The sequence below is a fragment of the Phycodurus eques genome, chromosome 9, assembly GCF_024500275.1.
Source record: "Phycodurus eques isolate BA_2022a chromosome 9, UOR_Pequ_1.1, whole genome shotgun sequence".
Taxonomy (NCBI): domain Eukaryota; kingdom Metazoa; phylum Chordata; class Actinopteri; order Syngnathiformes; family Syngnathidae; genus Phycodurus; species Phycodurus eques.
The window spans coordinates 5,290,008-5,302,163 of record NC_084533.1 but is presented as its reverse complement, the minus strand read 5'-3'; the positions used below and the strand labels follow the sequence as shown (position 1 = coordinate 5,302,163).

At 42.5% G+C, this 12,156-nt stretch overlaps 1 protein-coding gene across 1 annotated transcript in view; it reads left to right on the top strand.

Moving 5' to 3' along the window:
- Nucleotides 1-12,156, top strand: part of uvssa (UV-stimulated scaffold protein A) — a 125,937-nt gene that overhangs the window by 48,246 nt on the left and 65,535 nt on the right. The window contains exons 7-8 of the mRNA XM_061685342.1: nucleotides 2,401-2,510; nucleotides 7,162-7,281. Of these exons, the coding sequence (XP_061541326.1) occupies nucleotides 2,401-2,510; nucleotides 7,162-7,281 (230 nt within the window). The remainder of the gene's footprint in view (nucleotides 1-2,400; nucleotides 2,511-7,161; nucleotides 7,282-12,156) is intronic.

The following is a 12,156-nucleotide window of genomic DNA, read 5'->3' as shown; positions in this document are numbered from 1 at the left end:
TACAACCAAAACCAAACTTCAAAATAACTCGCTAAAGTTTGTGAAAGGTGTTACAGGCAGCGAACTAAAAATAAGAATGTTGACGAGCACTACCGTGTGGAGGCACACAAGAAGGCAGTAGATTTGGATACAAATCCTGTATCATCTGAAATATACTCTTATTGGACGGGCGTTGAGCCATGCCTCTCACAGAATCGTTTTTTTTTTTTTTTTTTTATAAAACTGTCAGCTAGTCAAAAATCATGCATATATTCATCTAATATTCGGGAAGACTGTGATTGGTATTTTTTTAATTTGAGTGGTCTATGGTTGGATTAAATGCTATATTAAAGTCGCCACCTGTAATAATTGTTGATTTAGCTGACAAATTGGTCAGATGTGAAAAAGGTGTGTGAATAAAAGCTGGATCGTCAATATTCAGGGCGTATACATTCACTAATGTGTATGATTTGTTAAATATAGTTGTATGAACAATTATGTATTGGCCTTCTGGGTCAATGATTGAGCTATTTAGTGTAATAAGTAGTCTATTATGAATTAATATTGCGACTCCTCTTGGTCTGCTGTTGTAGCTAGCTGAAAAAGTCTAAAATTTAAATCAATTTAGACAAATTGGTTTCTTGTATGGAAAAGAGCCGTTTTAAATTTTCTGATATAATTCATAATCTTAATTATTTTTACCTGTGTTCGAATGCCATTTTACATTCCATGAAACAAAAGTTATGTGTGACATAATGATAAGTGTACAATTGTTATATGTGAATGTGGGACAATCTATGTGAGGGTATCATCTACACATGTATGGGAAAGATAGGTAGCGCTCAGAAATATTATATATCTAATGGGAACTTTCTTACTGTGTAGCTAGTAATATGAGGTTGTGTTTAGAGGTATTATGTAATGAGATATTGAACGTATTGTATACACGTTCAGCATAGACAAAATGTAAAGGGAATACAAGGGAATATATAACACGAGTAAAACAAACACTATTAGCATGCAAATACATATGTGGGGGCAGGGAGGGGGGAGTGAGCATTTGGTATGTGGAGGCATGGGGAAGAGTGCCATGAAGAAGGGAAAAGGAAATACCATAGAGAAACATAAAAAGAAAACAAGGGTAATGTCCCATGTCAGTGAGTGGAGGGTGCAATTGGACACGCGTGAGTCCTTTTTGTTTTTGTCCCCCCCCCCCCCCCAAACATATATTTACCAGTTTCCTACACTATATCCAAATATTTCCACAAACTTGGAAGGAATACTGATCTATTAGAAGAACCAAGGGGTGACTTTGGAATCGCGAAACAGTCGACCGCCTAAGTATAGTTTGTCCACAACCAGTGAGGCGAGTTTTCCTTGTTGCCGGTAGTTCCTCATTAGAGGGAACAGGACTTTGCGTCGCTCGTTGATTTAGCTTGGGAACTGGTCATTTATCCCCAACTATGTACCCTTCAGCTACTGTCCTTTCGACTTCATGAAGACTTCATGCTGGAAATGTTCAAATTTTGCGATGATTGGACAGGGTTGAGTCCATGCTCGCGGACCTCCTCGTCTGTGTACTCAGTGTAAGGTAATGTTAGCGAGTGTCTCCTTCAGGATTTTCAGCGCTGTCGACATGATGTTTTTTACTCAAGCCTCTTGATTATCAGGTGTACTCGGAAATGCCGGAAAAGATGAGTTTATCCCAGAGGGTCCTTGACTGTTAGACCAGCATTGCCTCTTTGTTATTTTTGTTTTTTTTCTTGAGAATTTCAACCTCAGTTGTCATCACTTTCATGGCTGAGTGAAGTTGGGCATTGTCTTCTTTTAGCTCTTTGAATTGCTGGTGCGTGAATTCCAAGCTGCTTTTGAGCCCCTTAATCTCCTGGTGCAATAAATAGAGAAGTGATAGTTTCTTGTCAGTGGAGGAGAAGACTTAAATATGGGTGTCGGGTGAGCTGGGTAGTAGATCATCTGTGCTAGTGGACGAATTGGCCTTCCTTGCTTTTCAGTGGGTTGCTGCGGTCGTCATGGTGGGATCCAATAGCTTGCATGAGGAAGAGTTTGAAAGATCCATCAATGAAATCCAGTGGCTCCACGATGGTATCTTGGCGTCAGCAGGGATTGGAATAAAGTAATCAATAATAATCAGACCCACAAAAAGAGGGAAAAAAAGGTGATGAGAAGGAAGTCTTTGGGGTTGCTGATCTGAGCAGCGTTGCCGCCAAGTTTCATCTGGAAAATCTTGCTGTCTCTCACGCTGTCAGAGCATGCCATGTATGAAATATTTTATGAAAATAGATTATTGTTGTTGTTGTTATTATTAGTCGTAGTAGTAGTGATAATAGTATGATTTTCTGTCAGTGTGTGTTTATATGTATACAGTATATAGATATGTCAACTTTTCATTTTATTTGACAGGTCTTCATATAGAGGAGACGGAGGATAATGAAGCTGTAGTTTCTACCTTGTTAGATCTGCAGAGACTACTTCTAACCAAGCACCTACCAGCTGTGCGTCATTGGGTTCAGGTTTGTACTTGCAGAGGGCAGTGCTCACTTATCATCAATTCTCAAATAAATCTCATTTGTATGAAACTGATTATGGCAGTAGACAGAATATCAGTCAAAAATGTATAAAAACAAAAACCCACACCTGTTCAGCACAGGAACGTTTCTTGTAGTTGGTTACCATTTTTGGCCTACTTTTCTTTACAGAAATTTGCTAAATCATTGAAGTTTCTTGGCTGTTGCTTGGAAACTCATGGGTTACATTTTGTTCTGCAAACCAGTGACACAAATATTAATAAAATTAAGTTGAACGACTGTTTTTTGAATGTTAAATGACTTTGTAATCAACAAATTAGTATAAAAATGTTGTGATGTCTAATCATTTCTGAGCAAAAATACTGTATGCCTTGACTGCCTGAATGATGAAAGTATGCTTTTCAGATGCTGGTAGGAAAATCAGATGTTATTCAATAGCGATCCATCCATCCAGCCTTCCCTCTCCCCAGCCACTTCATCCAGCCCTTCCGGGGGGATCCCAAGGTGTTCACAGGCCAGTGGAGAGACGTGTCCTGGGTCGTCCATGGGGTCTCCTCCCGGTGGGACGTGCCCGGAACACCTCACCAGGGAGACGTCCGGGAGGCATCCGAATCAGATGCCCCAGCCACCTCATCCGGCTCCTCTCAATGTGGAGGAGCAGCGGCTCTACTCAGAGCGCCTTCTCACCCTATCTCTAAGGGAGAGCCCCGACACCCTGCGGAAGAAACTCATTTCTGCCGCTTGTATCCGGGATCTTGTTCTTTCATAGCTCATGACCATAGGTGAGGGTAGGAACGTAGATTAACCGGTAAAAATAAAATCCTTCTTTACCACAACGGACCGATACAAAGTCCGCATCACTGCAGACGCTGCACCGATCTGCCTGTCGATCTCTCGTTCCATTCTTCCCTCACTCGTGAACAAGACCCCGAGATACTTGAACACCTTCACCCGGGGCAGGATGTCATCCCCGACGTAGAGAGGGCACGCCACCCTTTTCGGACTGAGGACCATGGTCTCAGATTTGGAGGTGCCGATTCTCATCCAAGCCGCTTCACACTCGGCTGCGAACCGCTCCAGTGAGAGTTGGAGATCACGGCTTGATGAAGCCAACAGAACCACATCATCTGCAAAAAGCAGAGATGCAATACTGAGGCCACAAAACCGGACCGCTCTACGCCTTGGCTGCGCCTAGAAATTATGTCCATAAAAGTTATGAACAGAATCGGTGACAAAGGGCAGCCTTGGTGGAGTCCAACCCTCACCGGAAACGAGTCCGACTTACTGTGCAGACCAAACTCTGACACCGGTCGTACAGGGACCGAACAGCCCGTACCGGGTTCGGTACTCCATACTCCCGAAGCACCCCCCACAGGACTCCCCGAGGGACACGGTTGAACTCATTCTCCAAGTTATTCAATATATATTCCAATAACGTATGCAGCAATTTAAAGTGCGGTGAAATGTTTAGTCAGTGCATCAACTCGTGATGCATTGACACTTCCGCGTTCTCGTTAAATGCTTTTCCTTTCGCTGCCGCAACAGTTACGTTAAAAAATTTTTTTAACAGAATATATTTTCATCTCACTAAACGCCCGTATTAGTACCTCAAATTCCAAGGGGATTACTACACTGTGTGCAGAATTTTTAGACAACTCTCATTTTTAAGGATTATATTTATTAATCACCAACCACAGTACTTTAGGTTAATCCAAGATGTTAATAAACCTTGAACAAGAATATTTAAGAAACTAAAAGTGAGGTTTAGGCTTTCTTAGGAGAATATCAATATGTGGACAATTGTTAGGCAACTATTGGTGTGTAGAATTATTATACAACAAAATGAAAAACACATTTTCTTGTCTAATTTTTTTATTTTCATTTGTAAGATTCTCCTTTGTGCCCATTAGTGATCCAGCCGTGGGCCCATCCATGTGCTCTGTCAATAGTGACTCATTTATCAGTCCATAAAACGTTTGAGAAATCTGTTTTCAGAATTTCTTGGCCCAGTCTATATGCTGCAGCTTATGTGTCTTGTTCAGTGGTGGTCTTTTTGTCAGCTTTTCTTACCTTGGCCATGTCTCTGAACACGGAACATCTTGTACTTCAAGGTATTCCAGGTCGGTTGCAGTTCTGAAATATGACAGAACTTGAAGATAATGGGTTCCTGGTAGCTTCATGCTTGATTCTTCTCAAATCCTTGGCAGTTAATTTGCATCTTTTTCTTTCAACACTTTTCTTGCGATCCTGTTGACTTGTTGCACCAAAATGTTTGATGGTTCTGTGATCACGCCCCAATATCTTTGATATTTCAAGGCTGCTGCAGCTCTCTGAGACACTTTAGATACTTTTTGACTTTTTAGAGTCAGTTAAATCTCTTTTTTGGCCCCTTTTCCCAAAAGAAAAGAACCTGCCTAATAATTACCCACACCTTCATATAGTGTGTTGATCTCCTCAGGCCACACTCATTACAAAAAATATAGCAGTGACAATGACAGTGAGACCCCCCCCCCCCGCCCCGCCCAATCAGTACCCGAGTGGTGTTCTGTTCTTTGCTTTGACTTCTGTGCTGATCATGGATTGTCCATAACGAGCACTATGTTAAAGCATAAGGGTGTCGACACGTGCACTTGGGACCAGGACACCCTATGTCGCAGTTCGATGATCGACTTTGTGGTTGTGCCATCGGACTTGCGAGCGCATGTCTAGGACACTCTGGTGCACAGAGGAGCGGAGCTGTCAACTGATCACCACCTAGGAGTGACTTCGCTTCGATGGTGGGGGAAGATGCTGGTCCAACATGGCAGGGCCAAACGTATTGGTTTGGTGGCCTCAGTATTGAATCTCTGATTTTTGCAGATGATGTGGTTCTGTTAGCCTTCATCAAGTCCTGATCTCCAACTCTCATTGGAGCGGTTTGGTGCTGAGTGTGAAGTGGCTGGGATGAAAATCAGCACCTCCAAATCTTAGATCATGGTCCTCAGTCGGATAAGGGTGGAGTGCCCGCTCCAGGTTGGGGAAGAGATCCCCCCAAGTGGAGGGGTTCAAGTATCTTGGGGTCTTGTTCACGAGTGAGGGAAGAATGGAATGGGAGATCGACAGGCAGATCGGTGCAGTGTTAGCAATGATGTGGACTTTGTATCGGTCTATTGTGGTGAAGAAGGAACTAAGCCGAAAGGCGAAGCTCTCAATTTACCGGTCGATCTACGTTCCTACCTTCACCTGTGGTCACGAGCTGTGTGTCGTGACCGAAAGAACAAGATCCCGGATACAAGCGGTCTAAATGAGTTTCCTCCGCAGGGTGTCCGGGCTCTCCCTTAGAGAGAGGGTGAGAAGCTTGGTCATCCAGGAGGGGCTCAGAGTAGAGCTGCTACTCCTCCACATTGAGAGGAGGCAAATGAGGTTGCTCGGGCATCTGATTAGCCTCCCTGGTGAGGTGTTCCTAGCATGTCCCACCGGGAGGAGAACCCAGGACACACTGGAGAGACTACGTCTCCCGGCTGGTCTGGGAACGCCTCGGGATCCCCCCGGAAGAGATGGATGAAGTGGCTGGGGAGAGGGAAGTCTTGCCGTCCCTGCTAAAGCTACTGCCCCCATGACCTGACCTCGGATAAGCAGAAGAAAATGGATGGATGGTTGAAATGTACCTGTAATCTGATTACGTATTTTTTTTCTGTAACTAATGTAATATAGTAAAAAAAAAAAATTTCTTCTGATCATATAACGGCGCATTACTCCCCAAGGCTGGTTATGACATAGTGTCACTGAGCCAGCACAGTCCGGACACTTTGCTCATTAATGATGGCTGCTCTACCATACTGGTGGGTTGCCAGATTTGCGTGCACTACACAAAATAAGTAACTCTTCTTTAAAAAAACTAAACACTGTCTTGTAAACAATGTGAATTGTAAACAGGCAAGAATTGTCAAGTCATGTCCTGAAGTCGAGTCTTCTGAATACCAATTTAAAGTAGACTATTTCAGAAGTTTCAGACCAGCCATACCTAAAATTGGCAAATTAAGTCTGACTTGGTCAAACCATGTGATTTGAGTCCCCCCAATTTTGTTTTACTGTATCCCATATTTTAATGTAAATTTAGTTTGTTATATTTAAAATATGTTTTTGTTTTCCTTTGTAAATTGTGCTAGAAGGTGGGAAACTATTTATTATTTGTTGATCCACCTTGCTTGTGACACAAAAGCACCTTTTTTTTCTTTACTTAGTCCATTGTGAATTTTATTACGCTTTTTCCATATTGAGGGCATCACTATGACTTAATCTGGAATAATCTTAAAATGACAATTGTATCTTGAAAGGGGCGGGGTGGTGCAGAGGGTAACTGTACACCCTGCCACTGGAAGGTCGCTGTTTTGTATCCCTGTCCGTGAGCAAGACACTTAACCCACATTACCCACGAATGAATGTGGTTGGATGTTTGGTGGTGGTCGGAGGCGTAGGCACAGAATGACAGCAACGTTTTCGGCAGACTGCCTTAGACTTTACATTCGATAGGGTATGACTGTGGAGTGAATGCAATTGTAAAGCGCTTTGCGCTAAGTAACATAAACTGTATGTGGAATGCATTATAATTGTTATTATTATTGAATGGTAGCAGACAAACTCTGTTTGTTCATAGGTCTTCACCAAGTCTGGTGCTGATCAGAGTCTGTTGAGAAGATCACTGGATCTAAAAAAGTCCATAGAAGCTTCCCTGCTGAAACTGAGCGAGTTGAACATTGACTCTAAGAGCAAAATGGTGAGTTAATTGCTTTTTAATAAAAGTAAATTCAAAATTAAATTGATTTTAGGTGTAACTTTTTTTGATAAGTTAATGCTTTTATTTTTTATAAATCATTGATTTTGCTGTAGCTTTAGTGGTTCTCAAATCTTTTACACAAAATAACACCCAAAAAAAGTGCTTAGCTCTCCATATACTACCATTATGACCAATATTAAAATACAGTAGTGTATTTGGCCTAGGTGTTTATTAAAGACGAGACAGAGCTTTTATTCCTAAAAAACATGTTTAAGATTTTAAGCCACTTTACATTATGCACAGTATGAACAATAACACTGTGCTTTAAAGGTGGCGTATGTAGTTTTCAAGCTGCGAGCAAGATTTTTTGGTAGCCTCACTTCACCCACCGCTTTGCGTCCCTAACCAAAGCCAAGCCAATCACTAACGTGCACAAGACATGCGCTGTCCGTAACGTGCACTGTAAACAAGCCGGATGTTAGCCATGGCTGCTTCGTGCTTAACATACCCCGAATTTCTCCCCGGGCGCTTCAGCTGCCCCCTGCTCCAGTGTGTTCCTCTAACATGTGTATGTGTTCACTGTGATGGGTTAAATGCAGCGAACAAATTTCGTGTGCATGTTCATGACAATAAAAGGTGATTCTTCTTCTTTAGGCATGTTGGAAAGTTGCAAACATTTATAATAAAGGCATGAAGCACCCAAAAAAGGGTGTCCGGAAGATGATAGCATTGTAAAACACATACAACAAAATGTTTTGCAAGGTCACCCGTGAGCCTATTTTAAAAATAGTTCACCAGTGCGATGCTTTTTAATTAGGGCCTGAGCAGCTACAGCTGCAAAGTCGCTATGATACAGGTATGAGGTCCCTATTGTGATTTTGTAGAAATTCTTCTTATGATTGTTTTAGTCGTCTAGTAATAGCTGCATTAGCTAAGAATGTCTTGGAGGAGGTGAAAAGAGTATCAGATCAAGTGATGAGGCTGAAACTTGAAATTGAAAGTGTTATGGACAACATTCCAATGAAGTTGGGACATTGTGTTAAACAAATAAAAACAAAATATAATGATTTGCAAATCATGTTCAACCTATATGATTTAAATATACTACAGAGACTATATATTTAATGTTCAAACTGATAAACTTAGTCTTTAGCAAATAATCATTAACGTAGAATTTTATGGCTGCAACATGTTCCAAAAAAGCTGGGACAGGTTGCAAAAAAGACTGAGAAAGTTGAGGAACGCTCATCAAACACCTGTTTGAAACATCCCACAGGTGAACAGGCTAATTGGGAACAGGTAGGTGCCATGATTGGGTATAAAAGGAGCATCCCTGAATTGCTCAGTCATTCACAAGCAGAGATGGGGCAAGGTCACCTCTTTGTGAACAAGTGCGTGAGAAAATAGTCAAACTGTTTCAGGACAATGTTCCTCAATGTACAATTGCAAGGGATTGAGGGACTTCATCATCTACGGTCCATAATATCATCAAAATGTTTAGAGAATCTGGAGAAATCACTGCATGTAAGCGGCAAGGCCGAAAACCAACATTGAATGTCCGTGACTTTCCATCCCTCAGGCAGCACTGCATCAAAAACCGACATCAATGTGTCAAGGATATCACCACATGGGCTCAGGAACACTTCAGAAAACCAATGTCAGTAAATACAGTTCGGCGCTACATCCGTAAGTGCAACTTAAAACTCTACTATGCAAAGCAAAAGCCAAATATCAACAACACCCAGAAACGCCGCCGGCTTCACTGGGCCCGAGCTCATCTTCGATGGACTGATGCAAAGTGGAAAAGTGGTCCGACAAGTCCACATTTCAAATTGTTTTTGGAAATTGTGGACGTCGTGTCCTCCGGGCCAAAGAGGAAAAGAACCATCCGGACTGTTATGGACGCAAAGTTCAAAAGCCAGCATCTGTGATGGTATGGGGTTGTGTTTGTGCCAATGGCATGGGTAACTTACACATCTGTGAAGGCACCATTAATGCTGAATGGTACATACAGATTTTGGAGAAACACATGCTGCCATCCAAGCAACTACTTTTTCATGGACGCCCCTGCTTTCAGCAAGACAATGCCAAACAACATTCTGCACGTGTTACAACAGCGTGGCTCTGTAGTAAAAGGGTGCGGGTACTAGGCTGGCCTGCCTGCAGTCCAGACCTGTCTCCCATTGAAAATGTGTGGTGCATTATAAAGCGTAAAATATGGAAGAAAAAAAAATTTAGACCCCGGACTGTGGAACAGCTGAAGCTGTACATCAAACAAGAATGGGAAATAATTCCACCTACAAAGCTCCAACAATTAGTGTCCTCAGTTCCCAAACGTTTATTGAATGTTGTTAAAAGAAAAGATGTAACACAGTGGTTAACATGGCCCTGTCCCAGCTTTTTTGGAACGTGTTGCAGCCATAAAATTCTAAGTTCATGATTATTTGTTAAAAACAATAAAGTTTATCAGTTTGAACATTAAATATATTGTCTTTGTATTAAATTAAATATAGGTTGAACATGATTTGCAAATAATTCGATTCTGTTTTTATTTATGTTTAACACAATGTCCCAACTTCATTGGAATTGTGTTTGTATAATGTGATGAGTGGCTGTGCCACACAAATTTTGGAAGGAAGGAGCTTGACGAAGTAGTTCTGAGCCTCCCAGACAGAGAGAGAGGGAGAGAGAGTTGTGATTGGTTCAGATGGAAATGGCTGAAGTGAACACTTTCTTCCAGAGGAGGCAGGAACATTGGGTCACCTACAAAAGCGGAGGTAAAAGAACACAGGTGGATTTCATCTTGTACAGACGATGTAATCTGAAGGAGGTTACTCACTTTAAGGTCGTGGTAGGGGAGAGTGTGGCTGGACATTATAGGATAGTGGTGTCCTGTTGACATACCTGTGGAGGTATGGAAGCATCGAGGAGAGGTGGCTGTGGAGTTTTTGACCAGCTTGTTCAATAGAATTCTAGCGGGTAAAAGGATGACTGAGGAATGGAGGAAAATTATCCTGGTGTCCATTTTTAAGTACAAGGATGATGTGCAGAGCTGTCGGTACTATTGAGATATAAAGTTGATGAGCCACACAATAAAGTTATGGGAGCGAGCAAAAGGATGGTTTCATGCCTAGAAAGAGTACCACAGATGCTTTATTTGCCTTGGGGGTCAGAGAAGGTCAGAAGGAGCTACGTTGTGTCTTTGTAGATCTAGCGAAAGCCTATGACAGAGTACCTCGAGAGGAATGCTGTAGGTGTTGACAGAGGAGTTTCAGTGGGAGGTAGGACTGCGCCAGGGATCAGCCCTGAGCCCCTACCTGTCCCCAGTGGTGATTGATAGGCTGACAAATGAGGGTAGACGAGAATCCCAGTGGACAATGATGTTCGAAGATGACATTGTGATATGCAGTGAAATCAGGGAGCAGGTGGAGGAACAGTTAGAAAGGTGGAGGCATGCACCGGAAAGGAGAGGAATGAAGATTATCTGAAATAATACAGAATATATGTGCATAAATGACAGGGGTACAGGGGGAAGAGTGAGGCTACAGGGAGAAGAGATAGCAAGGGTGGAGAACTTGGGGTCAACAGCCCAGAGCAATGGTGAGTGTGGTTAGGAAGTGAAGAAACGGATCCTAGCAGGTTTAAACGGGTGGAGGAAGGTGTCAGGTGTGTTTTGTGACAAAAGAGTCTCTGCTAGGATGAAGGGCAAAGTTTATAAAACAGTGGTGAGGCCAGCCATGATGATGGATTAGAGACAGTGGCACTGAAGAGGCAACAGGAAGCAGAGCTGGAGGTGGTGGAAATGATGATGTTAAGGTTCTCTCTAGGAGTGACCAGGTTGGATAGGATTAGAAATGAGCTCATCAGAGGGACGGCCAAGGTTAGATGTTTTGCAAACAAAGTTATAGAGAGGAGACTTCAATGGTTTGGGCAAATCCAGAAGACAGACAGTGAGTATATTGGCAGAAGGATGATGAGTATGGAGCTGCCAGGCAAGAGCGCCAGAGGAAAACCAAAGAGAAGTTTGACAGATGTAGTGAGGGAAGAGATGAGGGCAGTTGGTGTTCGAGAGCAGGATGCAGGAGATTACATGGATAAGGATGATATGCCGTGGCCAGCCCTCACGGGACAAGGCGACAGGAAAAGAAGTAAAGTTGAGCCTTTAAGTTCACTGTTGATTTTGTTTTATGTATATATATATATGTGTGTGTGTGTGTGCATATATATACACGTGTGTGTGTGTGTGTGTGTTGTGTGTGTGTACAGTGCCACCAGAAAGTATTCACACCCCTTCACTTTTTCCACATTTTGCTATATTAGACTTATTCTAAAGCTGATTTGAGTATAGTTTTCGTTTTAAAAAATCTACATAAAATATCCCATAATAAAGTAAAAACAACAAACAGTTGTGCACATTTATTGAAAATGTAAACATTTAAACATCGTAGATACATAAGTATTCACACGCATGGCTTAATATTTTGTTGAAACACCTTTAGCAGCAATCAGAGCCTCAAGTCTTCTTGGGTATCGGGTGTCTACGAGCTTGGCACACCTGTTTTGGGGCATTTTCTCCCATTCTTCTCTGCAGATCCTCTCAAGGTCAGTCAGGTTGGATGGGCAGCGTTGGTGGACAGCCATTTTTAGGTCTTTCCAGAAATGTTCGATTGGATTCAAGTCTGGGCTCTGCCTGGGCCACTCGAGGACATTCACAGGCTGCTCCTGAAGCCACGCCTTTGTTATCGTGCCTGTGTGCTTTGGGTCATTGTTGTGGTGGAAGGTGAATCGAGGCCCTAGTCTTGAGTTCCAGAGCACTCTGGAGCATGTTATGTCAATTTCTCTATATTTGGCAGCTGTCATCTTACCCTCTATGCG